The sequence below is a fragment of the Pseudochaenichthys georgianus genome, chromosome 8, assembly GCF_902827115.2.
Source record: "Pseudochaenichthys georgianus chromosome 8, fPseGeo1.2, whole genome shotgun sequence".
Taxonomy (NCBI): domain Eukaryota; kingdom Metazoa; phylum Chordata; class Actinopteri; order Perciformes; family Channichthyidae; genus Pseudochaenichthys; species Pseudochaenichthys georgianus.
The window spans coordinates 14657962-14676879 of NC_047510.2; the positions used below are offsets into that span (position 1 = coordinate 14657962).

The following is an 18918-nucleotide window of genomic DNA, read 5'->3' on the forward strand; positions in this document are numbered from 1 at the left end:
TTTGTTCCAATTTTTCTCATTACATATTCTATATTTTGGCTTTCTATTGCATTTTTATGAAACACTATACAATAACCTTTTCACTTAAACACACTTCACTAATATTGTATTACCATATAATGAAATTTGTATAACGTTTTACGATATTCAAGTGGGAACCTTCTATCTGTGCCTTTGCCCTGGGTGGAGGAATACATGACGTCCCACTTGAAGTTATACAAGTAGTGGTGATGCATTTACGTGTTCACCATAAAACTCGTACTTGTGAAGATATATCATACGGAAATAAATGCTTGGAATCTTTAGGTCGCAAAATAAATGATATTAGTATCTTCATATTTTCTGTCATATGTTTCCATTCATCGCTCCTAGCACACGTTACATTTCAGCTATGGGGAACAAAACATTACTGTTCACCACATCACTTGAAAAAAAAATACCTACACTTTGGTCAGTACCGGAAGGCAGCATCACCGCTCTGTCAGCAGATGTCAGATGATTCTTTAGCTCGCTCTCCCGTAGCAACATTAAGGGGATTTATCAACGGAGACTGGCAACTGTTGAAACATCTTTTATCAACATTAACTGAGCAGCAACCTATATCCAGACAATGGTAATCATGTTTTAAGTTAAAGTTGTTAGTGTGCCATGCACTAAAAAGAAAAGCAACAAACTTGCATACTAGCTAGCTAGGTCAGCTAAACGTACCTAGCATGGCTGTTGGCATCACTGTGGCTAATATTAGCTTATGTTCCTCTGTGTTAGCGGCATCGTCTCTAACAGTACATTCAATTATTATTTGACTATGGTGTCAATGTTTGGTACTACTGGCAAATGTTGTGCGTTAAAACAGCTGTCTGGGGGACATTGTGGTTTGCTTGTGTAAGACATTGTCTAACCACTTTCTCTTATGACGTTTAAACTAACCTGCATATGTATTCAATGCTCAGATTCCAGAGTTGTCCAACCCCTCGGTGTGTATGAGGGACCCTCAGAGGGTGGAGGAGATCCTGCAGTCCATGGTGAAGGCTGGCTCCAACACCGTGCAGGTACATATCCACTTCTACCAAGTGTTTTCCCTAAATTACACGTGCAATGTGAAGAAGTGTGATATTCTATTTCTATTCCTATTCTATTCAGGTGATCGCAGATTTTGACATGACTCTGACAAGATTTGCATACAAGGGCAAAAGGTGCCCTACATGTCACAGTAAGTGCCAGATGTAGTTTGGGGTTTTCATGCATTCAAAGGTTGGTCTTGGCCAAATGTTGTAGACATTTTGTCTCTGATTTTATTTACAGATATTCTTGACAACAGCAATCTTATCTCCAATGAATGCAGAGAAGAGGTAGGAGTGAGCCTTTAGTGCAAACATAATTGTTTCCATTTGTTGGACTATTGTCTTTAAATAAACTTCCAATATATGTTTCTGCAACTGTAAGCCTCATCGGAGACACAATGCAGTTGATGCATGTTCAAATAGTTAGATATTACAAGTGAATATATGCATATTTGCCTTTTTTATCTTAAGTGAAAATGCTTACATCTTAAGAAGCAGATTACCTTAGTACAAACAAGCACAATTCTTTGAAATGCCCAGTAAGACCAAATATTGCTTATTATTTGGGTGTACTGTATATATTCATTTTAAGAGAGTGTTTGGACATTATCAGCATTTTAAACACAGAAAGAAACACATTCCAGAATCCCTAGGACAAAAAGAAATTGTAAACTGACAATTATTTCTAATTTCTCATTGGGTAAAAAGCAGTTGTTTCCTGACTGTAACAGTGCTCTAAGTATTGTCCTGTCTCTGTCAGCTGAAGGTTCTGCTCGACACATACTACCCTATAGAGATCGACTCGGCACGATCAATAGCAGAAAAGCTGCCCCTGATGGTGGAATGGTGAGTATCCAACACACCTTTTACTCAAAATATCATATTCCTTACTTTAATGTGTTGATGCAACTGAGTCACCCACCTATATGTCACAGGTGGACTAAAGCTCACAAAATCATGGTGCAACAGAAGATTAGGAAAGACCTGCTGGCCACGGCGGTGCGGGATTCTGACGCCATGCTGAGGTCAGAGCGAGTGATCCCTCAGAAGACCAGAACATCCATTTAATAGTCTACATGTTGAAAAAGACGTGTATTAACAGTTGCTCTTTCATCAGGGAGGGCTACCAGCTCCTCTTCGACCACCTGCACGAGCACAGCATCCCCCTCCTCATCTTCTCTGCTGGAATTGGAGACATCCTAGAAGAGGTTATCCGCCAGGCCGGAGTCTTCCACTCCAACGTCAAAGTCTTCTCCAACTACATGGACTTCGATGAGTCTGTGAGTATCCGCGCCTCAAACTACGGTTGACCCCCGCACCAGGGATTGACTTGATGTATTTGCTGCTACAGGGATTGTTGAAGGCTTTCAAGGGAGAGCTGATCCACATCTACAACAAACGGGAAGGCGCTCTGCTGAACACCGGTCACTTCCAGGAGCTGCGGACGCGCCCCAACGTGCTCCTGCTGGGAGACTCTCTGGGAGATCTGACCATGGCCGACGGGGTGCAGGACATGGAGAACATCCTCAAGATCGGCTTCCTTAATGACAAGGTAAATACAACCTCACACACAGCATTTACACACCACCTGACTCGGGACAGTTTATCCCACAGGCCATACGACTGCTCATCTCCTGAGCTTGCATTTTGTGTTCTTTTTCTGTATTCATTTGTTATGTCTTGTTGTGTATACTGTATTTATATTGCATTGTTGAGGAACCTTGGACCCTAGTTTGTCATTACACAACTACACTGTAGTTGTGAATAGGACATTAACCCTTTGAGATAAAAATGACCACATGGTTACCACTTTATATTTATGGCAATCTTAACCTGTTTACATTCAGGGCATTGTGTACATTTGGTTTTCGCACCTTACTGATGATCTGTGTTTACTTGCACTCGGTCTTACATTTCTCCTTAACTGCTACAAAGAATTGTGATCACCTGCTGCTCCGAGATGAACACTCACATTTAACTTCTAAGAGAACAATAAGCATACATTTGTACGAAATCATGTTATTTAATGACTGTATGGTGGGATGAATTTGGACACTGGTTATACTAGTTGATGGAGAAACTTTTAAAAACGAAATGTCTCTTAATTGTTTGTATATCATTTTGTTAATGTAGCTTTTATGTTTTTTGAAAATCCACTAAAGAAAGTGTAAAAAAACCTACTGACTTCACATCTCCTTTTTCTCCTCAGGTGGAGGAGAGGAAGCAGTCTTACTTGGACTCGTATGACATAGTGTTGGTACAAGATGAGACCCTGGAAGTCCCCAATGCCATAATGCTCCACCTGACGGGCAACAAGTAAAGAGAGCCCTGCTGTTTTCTACTGTGCGCTCCAGTGCCATCAGCTGAAGCTCAGAAGGTGCCAGTGGAAGGCTTATTTAGAAAGTTACACGATTGTTTTAAAAAACTCTTCACAAGTCCAGTTTACAGACACAGCTCACGTTCACCATGTCACCCTTTGATATGTTCCTCCATTGGCCTTCCACTTGTGTGTGTGTGTGTGTGTGTGTGTGTGTGTGTGTGTGTGTGTGTGTGTGTGTGTGTGTGTGTGTGTGTGTGTGTGTGTGTGTGTGTGTGTGTGTGTGTGTGTGTGTGTGTGTGTGTGTGTGTGTGTGTGTGTGTGTGTGTGTGTGTGTGTGTGTGTGTGTGTGTGTGTGTGTGTGTGTGTGTGTGTGTGTGTGTGTGTGGTGTTTTTATTTGGAGGAAGAAATAAGATAATATTGTTTTAGTTGGTGGGTCTGTTTTTGTCTTCATATAGGATGTCATGATAAAGGGAAAAACGCACAACATAAGTGGCAGCATTTGACATCTGGTTTGAAACCAATTCCTTACAATAAGCTCTTTACCAGCAGATACAAACTTGATCTTTTTCAAAAGTGTTTTCTTACAGTGTCGAGTCTTCCAGTTTCTGGACTCATTGTAAGTTTACAGTACAGGTTCTATTTGTTATGAACATTTTTACATTTTGCAATGTTTTTGTTAACATTATAAGGGGTAATACGAAATACGGTAATCTGGCAAATACGTCTGATTTTAAGCTTAAAATAAATAGTCATTTTTTAAATGTGGTGGAGTGCACTGAAGGTCAACGTATTTAAAATGACTAACATCTATCTCATAAGTGTTGGTATTAAGATTATCATAATTTAGTGTGTTTACATGAAATAACCTGTCATTTTAACAACGGTTGATTCAAAAGTGTCCACTGCAACAAACATTTGGTTTTTAATTCAATAATCAGTTTAATAATTAATTTTTCATATGGATATGATGCCATGTTCAGTCATTCTGAAATAAAATAAATGTAGTTTGATTCTGTCACACATGTCATACCTCTATCTCCTCCATTTCTACACAGTTGTCTGTCAAATCAAACTGAAACATGTATTATCATTGTGTGAAATAAAGTTTCATTTTACTACAAAACTGTTTATTTTATGTTTCACAACACATTTTGATAGAACATTTTATACAAACCTGATATTATACAAAAAAGCTACTCCAACGTAATCTGTTTTTTCATCATGTTTAGATGAGGCATTGATTTCGTATTTAATACAGTTATATTCTGGAAGAGGGGCCCAGCCCAAATGCTTTTTACGGTTTGTAAATGGAAAGATATCAAATTTGCCTCGTTCAACAGAACACAATTTCACTACAGACAATTGTTCTTCCTTTCACATTTTCACACCTGTTTCATGTTCACACATTATTTTAATAAAACCAAGTTAAGTAGGACTGCCTTAAAAGGCTCAACAATGTTTCTATCTCCGAAGCATTTTCAAAATAGTTGCAGGACAGATTCTCATATGACGACTTCAGCCACTGCCTGCCTGTTCCTCTCCACCAATACAATACAGAACGTCCCATTTACAGCTCGTCTCGTCTCACTTGTTGAGACTCCCCCTGAAGTTTCAGTTCATCTTCAATAATCTTCCCGTCTTTATTTAAGTCCTGGTTATTGAACATGTCCTGAATGATGGTGTCGGCATCAAACCCTGGCCGCAGACGACCTTTGTCCTCCTTAACCTGGAGCATGATGAAGGCCGAAAACTGGAGGAAACAGGAGATGGTTGTTAAAACATATTCACTGTGTATATCCAGGCTGGATAGATGCAGTTACTCTTACCTCCTCTAGAGGGACCTCTTTGTCACCATTGAGATCCATGGCAGAAAAGAGGGGGTCTGGGCTCTCCCCCAGCCACACAAACATGAAGCCTTCCGGAATACCTTTCTGCAGCTTCTGCAGCTCCAGCTCGAAGAAGAGCACAGCGCTCCCGGGAACATCACCAGCTTGGGAACAAAAACAGAGCAGAGGAAATATGAGTTGGGGTAAAAAGAAAAGTGTGTTTTGAGTGAAGTTCATACTGACCTCCATTTTCACCATGTCCCCAGTGTGGTGGAGCGACCACCTCCCTCCTCTCGCCCACACACATGCCACTCAAACCTTCCTCCAGACCCGGAATCACCATATTCGCTCCGAGAGTCGTGATGGAGGGGGAGTCAAACTGGTCCCTGGAAACGGACAGATAACTGGTTAAGACTTTTAACAGTGGGGAGTTAACCTTTATGCATCAGGACATTTTGGCTCTTTCATTTGATTATAATTGTCGATGCATCATTGATGCATATTGCATACATTTTAATTTAACTGTGTAGCCAACAAAGAGACAATCAGAAACCCCCCCAATTTGACATACAATTCTTTGATACCCGGCCTTTAAATCATCTCAAGCTAAAACTCTGGCTTTACATTTTAAATTTGTAACTGTTTTCCACAAAATTGAGCTTGTTTTTAATGCTCAGGAATGTCTTGCCTATTGGGACATGCCGCCGTCCTGTTTTAAATTAGGCATATCCCAAACTGTGAAAAACACAGAAAATAATAATTCATCAACAGTGGGATTATTTATAAACTGGCATTTAAAGGGTTACAATTCAGAAAGAAATATTATGATAAAAAACTGAAGTAGGTTAAAAGATCTAACTTGAGAGAAAATAAAATAGTAATAATAATAATAATAATAATAAAATAACACTCTTTTTCCCTCTAAGAACATTAAATCAACTTTTCTTTTTAAAGGGATGCAAAGGGTTAAAAATACTAATTAAAAACCTCAAATCTCTGAACCCTGAGCCTATGCAGGAATATGTGTTGTAATCACGGATACATAAATGGAGTTGTATCTGCAGTTCTAGTCCCACAATGAATCGATGATTACATGCATGCAGCAGCAGGGGGGTGCAGTGTAGCAGGGGGCGCTCACGAGGAGTACAGCAGGGTGCCGTCCATCAAGGAGCAGTTATAACGATACTGAATCAGATCATCAGCTTCACTGGTCACTGTGCATTCCTGGGGCTTGTGGGTAACTTTAATGTCGACTGTGTCTTCGGGGTTGTGGAAATCTATGACGTGAATGTCGAAGACCAGAACAGCAGAGCCAGGAATGAGGTCAACTGGGGGGGAAATAAACAGGACTAAGTGGTTTGTTGGTTCATACAAAGTGTCTTTTGATTTTTCTTAAAGGTCCCCTATTATACTGTTTTGCATTACTTTATAATAGGTCTCAGATATATACAAGACATGTCTCTGAAGTGTTTGGCTCCAAACACCAAACAGCTCATTGCAGCATTACCCATAATCCCCTCTGTTTCAGCCTTGTCTCAAAAGTGCTGATTCTCTGTCTGTTACTTCAGATGAAAATAAGGAGCCCCTCCCCACGCCCCTCCGAGAGATATTTGGTTAAAAAGAACACAATGGTGCTCTAGGAGGAGATTCAGGTGATAAGGGGGGGGGTTACCTTGGTTGGTGATTGGCTAATGGTTACACAAGCCAAAACATTGTTATGACATCACAAAGTGGCCAAAATCTGATCAGCTCATTTTCAGACAGGTTTTTATATAAATGGATCAGGACAAAAAGTGAGCGACACTTTTTTCCTGAAACTTTCAGAATCTCCCACGCAGAGGGGACACATGTTTATGCATAAAAGACATGAAAAAGTGGATTTTTTTCATAATGGGTGACCTTTAAACGTATTTGTCCAACTCACCAACTCCTTCCTCGCCGTACGCCATGTGAGGAGGGATGGTAATCCTCCTCTTCTCTCCTATGCACAGCCCAAGCAGGGCTTTGTCCATTCCTGGGATCACGTATCTCTTGCCGATGTAAGTGTTATAGGTGCTGTTCCGCTTGTAGCTGTCAAGAGAAGCGTTACACTCGGTTATTTTCCAGTTATATGTTTTATTGCTCTCCTGGAAATGGAATCCTATGTTCACCTGGAGTCGAAGGCGGTGCCGTCCTGGAAGCTGCCGTTGTAGTGGTAGCGGATGTAGTCTCCAGACACCGTCCTGCGGGTGCAGCCTTCAGGCACCTCCTTCACCACAAACATGAGATCATCTTTAGGGTTGAACACATCCACCAGCAGCACCTCAAACACCAGCGTAGCCTGAGGAGGGACCGAGGTTCCTGTTGGAAGAAAAAACAAAATGCGTCTTTATTTCAAATTCTAATTTGGTATGCAGTAGGGGAGAAGTAGTGGAGTACAAATACTTCGTTACTGTACTTGAGTACATTTATCTGGTATCAGTACTTTACTCCACTCCACAACTTTTTACTTCTTACATTTTTAACACAAATACCTGTACTTTCTACTTCTTACATGTTCAAAACAGGCTCGTTACTTTAGTTTTAATCTGCGTTTGTTGGCGTGATCATTATTATTTAGAGTCATTGCGTGCCTATTGATTTTAACACGATCCGTGTATCCATCATTTCCTGGTATTCTCTTAAGAAGAGGGACCAATGAAAACGTTGTCATGTTGCCGTTGTTCAGCATTCATTAGCTAACAATGACATTATTGTTCTATTAATATAAAGGGAGGTCAGTTATTCTTTAAAACAGCTGGTAGTTATGGGTACTTTTTACTTAAGTACATTTCGAAGCCCATACTTCTTTGCTTTTACTCGAGTAAAGAAGTTTAGTCAGTACTTCTACTTTTAGTATTTTTAAACACGAGTATCTGTACTTCTACTTGAGTAAAAGATGTGTGTACTTTTGCCATCTCTGTTGGTATGTGAAATGATAAGCTATTAGCCAACTTTAACTCAAGATGATTTATTAGTTAGTACCGTGGCCAGTCTCTCCATACGCCAAGAAAGGTGGGACGATGATGATCCTTCTCTCCCCGACACACATGCCCAAAAGCCCCTCGTCCATGCCTTTGATGAGGTCGCCCTGTCCCAAGTAGGCGTCATAGGTTGAATTCCTTGCGTAACTAAATCAAACACAAGGTAGGTGAGAATGGAGGAATCCCACAACAGTCACCTTAATGTTAGAACCTAACCTCACCTGGAGTCGAAGGCTGCACCCGACAGCAGGGTGCCGTTATAGTGGTAACGGATGAAATCTGATGTCTTTGTGGTGCGTTTGCAGGCTGCAGGTTTGCCGAAGGAGCGGATATCCACCTTGTCCTCCTCGTTCCAGATGTCCAGCAGGAGAATATCATACACCAACACAGCGTCAGGAGGAATTACACCACCTGGAAGGCAAACAGCACAGATTTGGCCAACACCAGTACAGATTATGCATCCAACAAAGGGCTCTTAATCACCCATAGGGTTTGACAGTTTGAATCTGGATGGAGTCAACGATCACTTAACCATGGTTGAAAAGTTATGAAATCTATACATCATTTTTAAGATACGCTAATATTTTTTATTTCCCATGTCACATCGGTATCACTTTCAAGTGCACCTCGTGGAGACCAGTAATACATATTTTTGAGTTAATGTAAATGCAACTGATTGTGTTAAATATATATCTTATATCGTAACCTCTTCTAATTGAATAGATTTGAAAATATTTTTAAATGTGATATTGGATCCTTAGCCAAAGACTCTATTATATCCAAGGCCGGATTAACCATAGGGTCAAATTACTGTAGGTCTCACTATGTATGCGCTCAACTTTATTACTAAGCGGCGGCGGTGTATAGCCGAATCACAGCCCCACGCTTGAGCAACCACACCATTTCACTACATATTTTATTTTTGTAACTCTCAATGTTTGTGACTAAGAACTCCTCGTGTACTTGTACAGCCAGCCAGTCATATTTTGGCATTAAGTGGGGTGCTGCTCTGAGGTTTTGATTGGTATTACCTAGGTATTCCTGAGCCATCTTGGGATCTTATCCATTGTATCTTTGTCTTGTGTTTTTTGACTGAAAGGGCATGGTTGAACTATGTGGCTGCGTCGCTGCTTTTGACAAATAGGTGTGCGATTTGACATGCCAGATTGACTGAAAATTCTAAATATTGGTCATGTTGGTAGGATTGGGTAGGCGTGGTGTTACTTGTTGGTACGTGGGTTGGGGGGGGGGGGGGGGCATGAGTGCTCAGTGCCCAAGGGCCCCTGGAGGTACTAATCCGGCCTTGATTATATCATATCATTTTGTGAAGAAACTTCATCATGTGTTTCTTCACCTGCCCCAATGCTCCCATAGGCCAGGTAGGGGGGGATGGTGATCCTCCTTTTCTCATTTACACACATGCCCTGAAGGCCGCGGTCCATCCCAGCGATCAGTCTGCCAAAGCCCACCTGGCTGATGAAGGCCTTGCCTCGGTCATAGCTGTAAACAGAGAAGAGAGCAGGGTGAGAGGGCATAATCAATGGAAACCACTGAAGGTAAGTAGGTTGAAGGATCCAATTAGAAGGCAACATAAGAAAAAAATGATGTTCTATTGTAAAAAGCTAACGTCATGGTGCTATGGAAATGTTATGGTGATATAAAGTAAGCATTCAATGTTCCATCCACATTAGCAGTATTATAAAAAAGGACAATATGGGCCTCCTGGCTGCATCATAATCAACCATTTTTTTAAATATTTAAACTTTAAAAACTGGGAAGTCAACAAAAGACACAATTGATTTTGAATACTTAATTAATGCCTAGATTAAAGTCCTATTTATATAGTTCCATTGACAATTTCAATGTGATATGGCGATTGACACGTCTGCAGTTGTAATCTCAGTAAATGATCTGTGAATCCATCAGGAAAAATGATCGCATTTCGATGTCGTATTGTCTCCAGGAAAGTAAATAACAATACCTTATGAAGACATTATTATCCCACTTTGCAACACAATTTTTGGAAGAGCTAATATGACATGGTGCATGCTGGGTTCCATTATACTTTTGCAGATGCATGTAAGGTTTGATGTTACTGTAGCTCGTTGTTTACTTCACAACATATGTAGAGAGACAAACTTAAGGCTGTGAATGAGCTCACTCTAAACGAATTGTATTTACATTCAATTATGTTTTTTGCTGTAACTGCACCTGGAGTCAAACTTTTTCCCGTCTTCAAAGAAGGTTCCGTTAAAGTGATAACGGATAAAATCGTCAGTCTCCACTTCTCGAGGACAAACTCTCGGTATGTCGTACCGATCCACAACAACGTCCACAAAATTACAATAAACAGTAAGTACATGAAGGCAAAATGAAGCACTATATATTAACAGATCCATTTGAGCAGTTGTGACAATAACTGCGGAAGAGAGTCTGTAACGGGGGAGTGATGAGGTTAAAGAACAGTGGAGAAAAGTACAGACAGGCGAGCTGGGTCAAGAGTGTCGAGTTGAGACGGACTACTTCCGGTTAAAATTACAAAAATAAAAGCCTTCTGAAACAACATGGGATATGATGACACAGACTGTTAAATAAACGGATACACACCTATGATACACACACAGGCAGAGGTGGAAGTACTCAGATATTGTACTTGAGTGAAAGTACAAGTACTAGAGTGTAGGAATACTCTGTTACAGTAATAGTCCTGCATTCAAAATGTTACTCAAGTAAAAGTAGAAAGGTATGCATGGGCTTCAAATATATTTAAAGTACCAAAAGTAAAAATACTCATTATGCAAATGTGTCAATTTCAGAATAATATAAATTATATGTTTTGATTATAATTATTGATGCATTAGACTAGATCACTTTGCATGCTGCAGTATAGCTTGTGAATTTACTCCAGGTGTAACTAAAGTCTTATATAAGTGTTGTCACATCAATAAAACCAAATATGCAAGTAATTAAAGAAATGTAGTCGAGTACAAGTACAAAGTAGCATAAAATGGAAATCCCAACCAAATTTCTTTCACACAAAAGTATGGTTGAACTATACGATCAAGCTTGGTAAAAACGCATTGGAATAATTCTGGTCAATATTTCTTGTGTACATTTTCAATAACTTCACAATATGTTATAGTAAGTAGTAAAAGTACTACTAAATGATCCTCTGTTGGTTGCACTTCACTACTTTTTTTTTAAACTATTTAACAACAACAATGCTTTGCCACATCAATGATCGACTGCTAGTTGTGCTACACTGGTAAAATATGCTTTAAACAAATGTTGGTGTATATTTACATTTAACTATTGTCAACAACTTCACTCTTTATATTTATTTTATTAAAGAGAAAAAAGCATTTACTTTGTGCTTTTACTTTGGACTGGAAACGACACAACGTCCGGCCATTGTTGTCTCTGTCTTGCTTGACGCATCTTGGGATCGTGAACTCCTCAGAGCAGCAGGAGGTGTGGACCCTGGGCCCCCGCCCTCTTTTTAATGGAATTCTGCAAACGTGTAATGCCTGGCCCAGAGGCCTGACTGCCCCCATAGTCTCACTCATGAGTTGAGCCGAAAAGGATAACTCTGTATCATCTGAAGGTAATCTTTGGTTTCAGAGAAAAAAGTTTGGCTTACTGTTATACTGCAACTTTTAATCAGTTATTATTACACACTTTTTGGAGACTTCTGTCTGAATCACAATAAAAGGCCCTGGGTCCTAATAAGCATCATACTCAGAGTTCTATCAAAACATGCCTAGTCTGATATGTATGAATGTGGAACGATACAGATATTGCAGACTCAGGTGTTATATTTGCCCAAAATCAAACATGCAAATTATGTTGTATCTCACCAACCCAAGTCTCAGCCTGTCAGTTTGAGCCTCGGAATGTGGACAACCAAGATAAAAAACAACTCTTAAAACTCTTTGGACAAATGTTCAGTCAATATTATTTATGAATACACCATATTCCCACAGTTAGAGAGCTGCAGGGAACATTAGTTCAAGTATATACAAATTAAACGACTATATCCCTGTTTTTAAGTTACATTTTTGTTCAGGGGTCTGTTGAGTGTTATGACCCTGTAAATCACTGAGGAAGCGGGCTGGTGATGTATGTCCAAATGCTCTCACGTTTGTCAAGCACAACATATATATCACCATGTATACCGGAAGTAAGGACTTGTTTTTTCAAGGTAATTGAAAAGAGTATAATCGGCTGTAGGGCTGGTAGAGACCATTTTACCTGATTGATATTGCAAGTTTTTTTTTTTATAAGTTTCTTGATCAAACTTATTTAAGTAAATAATAATAGAGAAGTCTACTGCAGGCCAAAACAATTACTTAAAGATTAATAAATGCACAAATTACGTTCCTGTTTTTTGTAATTAAATGAATGCCTTGTGGAAGTAAATGGAGTGGAGACAAACCATAGAATATCTAAAATACTCAGCCTGCTAAGTGAGACTTGTACTTTGAGTAAATGTGCCCAAAATAAAAAAGATCCATCACACAAATCAGTGCAACCTTTATTTTGAAAATCATAGCCAGAAGTTCTTGTTTTCAGCATCTGGTTCGCAGCTTTCACATACGTGCAAGCAGACATGTACATTCCCTGGTGAAGAAAGGAAGTTTCCTGCTCCATTCAAAACAAGAACTCCTGCTGGAGCCGGCCGAGGTAACGATGCTCCTGAAGGGCTTGTTTCTGGCCCTGCTCCTCCCGGCCCTGGTGCAGGCTCAGTATGAGAACTACAGCTTTAAAAGTTTCCCCCAGAAGGACATCATGCCGCTGGACTCCTCATACAACTACGCACTGGAGCAGTACGGGGCCGAGAACTGGGCAGAGAGCATCAAGTTCCTGGAGCTCAGCCTGAGGCTCCACCGGCTGCTGCGGGACAGCGAGGCGTTCTGCAGCCGCAACTGCAGCTCCGTGAGCCGGGACAACGGCTCTGTGTCCGCCGACAGCAGCCTCCGCGTCGTGCGCCACATCCTCCTGAGGGCTGCGTGCCTTAAAAAGTGCAAGGCAGATTTTCCAGTGTTTAAAATCTCATACCCACGGAGGGATTTACTGGAAAGTTTCGAGAAAAGAGTACCGTATCGGTACATACAGTACGCACATTACCAGGTGAGAGCAAAGGCTTGATGTGTCGACATTTGTGCCAAAGACTGGAATGCAAAATAAATGTAGGCCTACGTTATGAAGTTACACCAAAGTGGATGTTATAAGAATGTCAAATAAATTGCGATGTGGCTGTTATGATGTCATTAGCATGTATAATAACTAAGTAATAACAGTAGCATACAGTAGCCTACATGTGATTGAGCATTAGCTGGGCGTAACGGGCGCTATTGCACAGCAACATTTGCAGTCGGTTTCCTAAAGCACATTGACTGAGTTTGACTCACGGAGAGGTAATATGTGGCTGGTCGGTGTGCTGTATAGTTTCCCTGCTGCTTTGTTGCTCCATCCTGCTGAGCGAGCCGGAGTTGAGCATGTGCCACGTCTCTTCCAGTGTTCCCCCCAAACAACCCCTTATTATGCTCTGCCGGCAGGGTGATGAGGACAGGTTACAAGGCAAAAACACTGACCTTATTTAGCTTTTCATAAAGTCTTTAAAGATCTCCAGGTAATCTTCATGTCATTGTGAATACACAGCCACCACCACAAGCCCTTTAACTGTGCTATGATCCTCCATAAACTAAATTAAGTTATTGACATGACACCATTGAATTAGAATTAATTGGAATAGTTTATATTATTCTTGTAAATTCAAAGGTGAATCAAAGCTCTCAATATGGTGATGAAAAACCCACCCATAAACTTGTACATTACTTTGATTTTACTCACTATTTTTGTTTTACAACCATGAACATAAGAAATTGTTGTAAGTGTCAGTATTTCTACCACATTTCTGCATAAAGCACCACAGCAGTCTTTTCCCTGACTCAACACAAAATCATATTCTGACATCAGTGGTCCATGATGATGTCAGTATGAGAGATGATGGTTCATAATTAAATGAATGTAATACCCCAAATGCTTTGATATCCATTGTAAAGCGTATCTACTCTTCCTCAGATGAACAACTTGGAGAAGGCCGTGTCAGCGGCTCACACCTTCCTGAAGAAGAACCCAACTGATCCCTATCTGATCAAGAACATGAACTTCTACAAGACACTGTTTGATGTGGAGGAACATATCATCGACCAAGAGGAGCAGCCGTATGAAGTTTGTAGAATAACATTGAAGTTATTATCCAGTGGACGAATTAAACCCATGCTAAACTATCCCTATCCACACGTCTCTCTTTGTTATCCAGAGTGTTTTCGTGAAAAGTGTGGCGCTTTACAACAGCGGTGAGTTCAGCAGCAGTGCCCAACACATGGAGCAGGCCATCACGCAGTACTTTGAAGTGTACAGTCTCTGCTTGGCAGGCTGCGAGGGCTCATATGAGATTGTGGAGGTCAAAGACTTTTATCCCACCCTGGCAGGTAAGGCGACAAACCCCAGACTTAAACACTGTTTAATTGAACTGGTGAATTCTGAAATATTGGGCTCTTTTACTTATATAACATCTTTCAGACTACTGAAAAGGAAACATCCATTATATTTCAGGACGAACAACTGTTTAATGTTACTTATCATCCGGGGAGGTTTCATAGTGATATCTATCAGTTGAAATGTGTACATATTTTTTATCTGAAGTGTGTCCATGTAAGAAGAAGGTCATTTAAAAGCTGTTTCTGTTCAGAGTGTTTTAGATACTAAATAATATGCTTGTTTTTTCTCCAGATCTTTACACTGATGTGCTGAAATGTAAGGTAAAATGTGAAGAGCACCTGAAGCCCAACGTTGGAGGCTTCTTTGTGGAGAAGTTTGTCGCCACCATGTATCACTACCTCCAGTTCTCCTATTATAAATGTAAGAACTATGACTCTGGATTCAGGCTTTTAACAGCAGTGTGTGTAGGATTGTTTTTAACACATAATATTGTGTGGTCCTTTACAGTGAATGATGCAAAGAACGCTGCTCCGTGTGCAGCCAGTTACATGCTGTTCGACCGTAATGACCAGGTGATGCAACAAAATGTAGTGTACTATCGCTTCTACCGGGAGCAGTGGGGACTCGAGGAAGACGACTTCCTGCCTCGGCCTGTGAGTGAACTAGCTGTTTTTCTTCTCAAGCTGCCCCAGCCTCAATCACATTTGGCACTGTTGTAAATACTTTAAGGCTTCCACAGCGAGAGGAAGTAAACAAAAGGACACCAGGCCAAATGTGTTTTTCTTTGCGGCGTGAAATAAAACAGGCTTTGGCTTGTTTGTGCCTTCTGCTGATGTTCTTTTTGTTTTTCAGGAGGCCCTGAAGTTCTTTAATGAGACAACCAAGCAGAAAGAGATGCTGGAGTTTGCACTGAACTACCTACAGACTGACGATGAGGTATGTTTCTACTGGGCAGCAGAGTGATAATGTTAGCTCAGATAACTTGCTTAATGTCTGGATATTATAATTGAGTTATCCCATGAAAATATCTGTAAAGCAAGCCTTTGTAACTTTTGTTAAAACGGCACCACTGCATACATAAGTGACAATTGTAAAAATAATGTTAAGTGCTTAATCAGTGTAGCTGTAATATATCTATACCTTATGTCTGCTAACATTAGCAACCATAAGCTAATTGTCATACCAGACTGTAGCTGAAAAAAAATCATACATCTATGTATACATTTTTCTATACATTCACAATATGTTACAGAATCCTTATTAATATATCATCTGAAAAATGAAAGATTAAAGGACCATTTCACCTAAACAAGACGTGTAAAATGACTTACCCAAAGTAGTGGTATCTCAGTATGATTTGATCTGATGACGTTTTCAGATGTCCATTGCAGAGATTATTTTTGTAACTGCACAAACACAATTCCATCAACCTCTATTGTGCTAGAGTGGCGGCTCGAGTCAGACATCTCTAAACCTCAGCAGATAAAACTGTCTGCATCACTAGACAACCTGAAGGGTGCTCATGTATCCGAATGTGAACTGACACTTGAACTTGTCTCAACAATAACTAAAGTGGATGTTGTAGTGTGAGTTTGGGCTTTTCTTTTGTTTATTAAATTATTTAAAGAGGCCCTATCATGCTTATTTTCAGATTGATTGGATTTCTGCCTCTACTGTGTGTCTAAGTCTCCATGCTTTAAAGTTCAAAAGGCTCTTTATTTTTCTCATACTGCCTGTGCTGCACCTCTTTTCACCCTCTGTCTGAAACCAGAGCGCAGTCTGCTCTGATTGGTTAGCTGGCCGGCTCTGTTGTGATTGGCCAATGTCCCACACCTTAGCCTTTCACGTTCAATGTGTTGGAGCACTAGCCAATAGAAGAGCCACTGTTGCATAGTGATGTCACCATGTTACATGAGTAAACAAAGGAGTCAAATGGAGGCGTTTCAGACAGGGGGGGAGTGAAACTCTCTGGAGGGATTTGAGCCTTTGCAGACCCTTTACATGAACCCAAACCATAGCACATACTACAGGAAAGAGAAATCACCAAGAAGCCCCTTTAAAATATGTTTGGGGATGTAAACGTTTACTATGCAGGATTTAACTAGCAGACTAAATGCAAGCTGCTGTTGAGGTTATGGAAATGGGAGCAGGACAAAAAAGTCTAAGAGGATGAAAGAGATAGAAAGAGGGGAGGGAGGCTGCAGGAGGGGGGCTGCGCTTTCCGCCAGCAGCGTGTGGTATGTAGCTGAGAGGTGTTGGCCACTGAGGCTGTGCCAGATCCATTTATCTCCGTCAGCCCCTCCCACCCTGCCTGGACCTGAGGCTGGGGGGGAGGACGCAGAGAGTTTAAACTGAATTACAGGGAGCACAAGTGACAGATTTACAGACATGAAAAGGAAAAAGTAGGTTTTTGCCAGATCAAATGAAAGAATGTAAGATGATTGCTGTTGACTGTGAGTACTTTGTGTTATCTTTTTAAGGACGAGGTGAGTACAGAAGAAACGGCCTCCCCTCACACGCCGCAATCTGACGCTGAGTTCGAGGGGATGGGAGACTACGAGGAGACCTTCCTGGCTGACTGGTGGCAAGAACCCAAAACTAAGTGCGATGCAGGAGAGGTTTCAGACTGACCTGGCTTCCTGTGCAGAACGCTTCTTCATCTGGCTCTATTCCACCTTTAATGGCGACAAACCAAAGAATGCTGACCTCCATGCACACAGACACTGACATGCACAACAGTATTTAGCAGAAAAAGCACAACTAGGCTGTGTACTTTCATCCAGCTGAAGAATAAAACGACAAATATATCCATCATGTTGATCAGGAATCAGATTGACATATTGTGTCTGGGCTGCCATCAGCCTTTTAAAACTGTTATTGTTTTATTAAAGGTCACATGTCATGCTTTTCCGGTTATTACCCGTCCCCTTGTGTGTTATGAAGGTTTTTATGCATGTAAACGGTCTGCAGAGTCAAAACCCTCAAAGTACACCCTGTAGCGAGTAAAACTCTAACACGGAAAATACCTCCCAAAACGCCTCGTTGGAGATACGTCACTGTCCATTTGATTCTTCCGGGTACATCATGATGTCATGTCGTCCCCGGAACGAAATGGACCAATCCGTGGAGCCGTTACGTTACGTCCGTGGAGCCGTTACGTTAAGCCCCCGCTGATTGGTCCAAATTGACCAATCCACGGACTTCCTCATACACACACTCAGTGCATGCAGCTCTGCTGATCTCTCCTCCCTGGCTGCAGGCTGATAACAGACAGTTGGGATCGCGGCGAAATTCTCTCTGCAGACCCATTCTCACAGCGTTTATCAACCTTTTTCTTACTCAATATCAAGCCACACTTATTGTTTTTACTTCGGCTGTGACTTTGTGTGTGCTCAGGGTGAGTTTCGCTGTGTATCGCTAAACAAGGAAATCACACCTCCACGGAGTTCAGCGCGATTCACAACGTCCCGACTGGTCCCGACCAATCGGAGCACACTGGGCTCACAGGGAGGGGGGGGGGGGGCAAGAGCTGCAACGAGCCGTTTAGTGGAGAGAGTGAATACACATACTTTACAGAGATGCTGTATGCGAAACCAATGTGAGTTTGGAAAATTGCACAGTATAAATCTATTCTAGTAGACCTCAACAATGGAATTATGATCAGTGGAAATGGCCATGACATGTGACCTCTAATAATTGGCCTCTATGACAATACCTGTCAATGACTTGTATGCATCTGTGCGGTGATTTAAGGAAGGTGATTTTGCTTTTAAATAACAATTTCTCATTCCTCAACTGGGTTTTGTTGTAATCATTTGCTTATAAATAAAGTAATATTTTAATATACCTTTTTTGTTACTTAATATTCCATTAGATTATCAGAAAAGTATAAGGTGCACCAACTCCCTACATTTGATTGGTTTAGACTGGTTGAAAATAGTCAGATGCCTGTTCCACTTTCACAAGTGTCAGGTCTTGCTGCTGTTTCTCATTTTTATTTTGTAAATTGTACCGGTTTTATCTATTTAGCCGGATTAAAGACAAATGAACAAATCAAAGACGCCAGTTCGGACTCTAAGAAACTAACTAACTGATTTTTGCAGTTAATTGATCTTACAAAAAAATAATCTATTACATGAATTAATAATACAAATAATGGTCAGTCAAATATAGATGGATGATCTTCAAATTGTACATGATT

General features: G+C 40.8%; 3 protein-coding genes across 3 annotated transcripts; 2 read left to right on the forward strand and 1 right to left on the reverse strand.

The window, feature by feature from the left end:
- The first annotated feature begins 463 nt into the window (after window positions 1-463).
- On the forward strand, window positions 464-3640 carry LOC117451115 (cytosolic 5'-nucleotidase 3-like). The gene is made up of 9 exons (XM_034089233.2): window positions 464-613; window positions 951-1049; window positions 1141-1210; window positions 1303-1349; window positions 1822-1907; window positions 1997-2086; window positions 2179-2341; window positions 2413-2613; window positions 3271-3640. Exons 1-9 carry the CDS (start codon window positions 611-613, stop codon window positions 3379-3381), a joined length of 870 nt encoding a protein of 289 aa, XP_033945124.1. The 5' UTR covers window positions 464-610; the 3' UTR covers window positions 3382-3640.
- Window positions 3641-4487: 847 nt separating this feature from the next.
- On the reverse strand, window positions 4488-10694 carry LOC117451566 (peptidyl-prolyl cis-trans isomerase FKBP10-like). The gene is made up of 10 exons (XM_034089934.2): window positions 10422-10694; window positions 9565-9710; window positions 8432-8621; window positions 8212-8357; window positions 7359-7548; window positions 7133-7278; window positions 6347-6536; window positions 5452-5594; window positions 5209-5372; window positions 4488-5132 (listed from the first exon to the last, which is right to left on the reverse strand). Exons 1-10 carry the CDS (start codon window positions 10607-10609, stop codon window positions 4950-4952), a joined length of 1686 nt encoding a protein of 561 aa, XP_033945825.1. The 5' UTR covers window positions 10610-10694; the 3' UTR covers window positions 4488-4949.
- A 2091-nt stretch (window positions 10695-12785) lies between these two features.
- p3h4 (prolyl 3-hydroxylase family member 4 (inactive)) lies at window positions 12786-18563 on the forward strand. The gene is made up of 7 exons (XM_034089379.2): window positions 12786-13340; window positions 14295-14444; window positions 14536-14707; window positions 15009-15137; window positions 15225-15370; window positions 15570-15653; window positions 17198-18563. The coding sequence occupies exons 1-7, from the start codon at window positions 12900-12902 to the stop codon at window positions 17345-17347; spliced, it is 1272 nt and encodes a 423-aa protein (XP_033945270.1). The 5' UTR covers window positions 12786-12899; the 3' UTR covers window positions 17348-18563.
- The last annotated feature ends 355 nt before the right edge of the window (window positions 18564-18918 follow it).

What these genes read in the sequence shown, in the direction of transcription:
- p3h4 (XM_034089379.2), top strand. Translation starts at nt 12,900, where the DNA reads ATGCTCCTGAAGGGCTTGTTTCTGGCCCTGCTCCTCCCGGCCCTGGTG. An exon ending in TACAGTACGCACATTACCAG is followed by an intron (nt 13,341 to 14,294) that starts GTGAGAGCAAAG and finishes ACTCTTCCTCAG; the next exon opens with ATGAACAACTTGGAGAAGGC. An exon ending in ACGACTTCCTGCCTCGGCCT is followed by an intron (nt 15,371 to 15,569) that starts GTGAGTGAACTA and finishes TTTGTTTTTCAG; the next exon opens with GAGGCCCTGAAGTTCTTTAA.
- LOC117451115 (XM_034089233.2), top strand. An exon ending in CTGCCCCTGATGGTGGAATG is followed by an intron (nt 1,908 to 1,996) that starts GTGAGTATCCAA and finishes TATATGTCACAG; the next exon opens with GTGGACTAAAGCTCACAAAA. An exon ending in ACATGGACTTCGATGAGTCT is followed by an intron (nt 2,342 to 2,412) that starts GTGAGTATCCGC and finishes TTGCTGCTACAG; the next exon opens with GGATTGTTGAAGGCTTTCAA.
- LOC117451566 (XM_034089934.2), bottom strand. Translation starts at nt 10,609, where the DNA reads ATGGATCTGTTAATATATAGTGCTTCATTTTGCCTTCATGTACTTACT. An exon ending in CTATGGGAGCATTGGGGCAG is followed by an intron (nt 8,622 to 9,564) that starts GTGAAGAAACAC and finishes TTTGCCTTCCAG; the next exon opens with GTGGTGTAATTCCTCCTGAC. An exon ending in GGCACCCTGCTGTACTCCTC is followed by an intron (nt 5,595 to 6,346) that starts GTGAGCGCCCCC and finishes GTCCGTTTCCAG; the next exon opens with GGACCAGTTTGACTCCCCCT.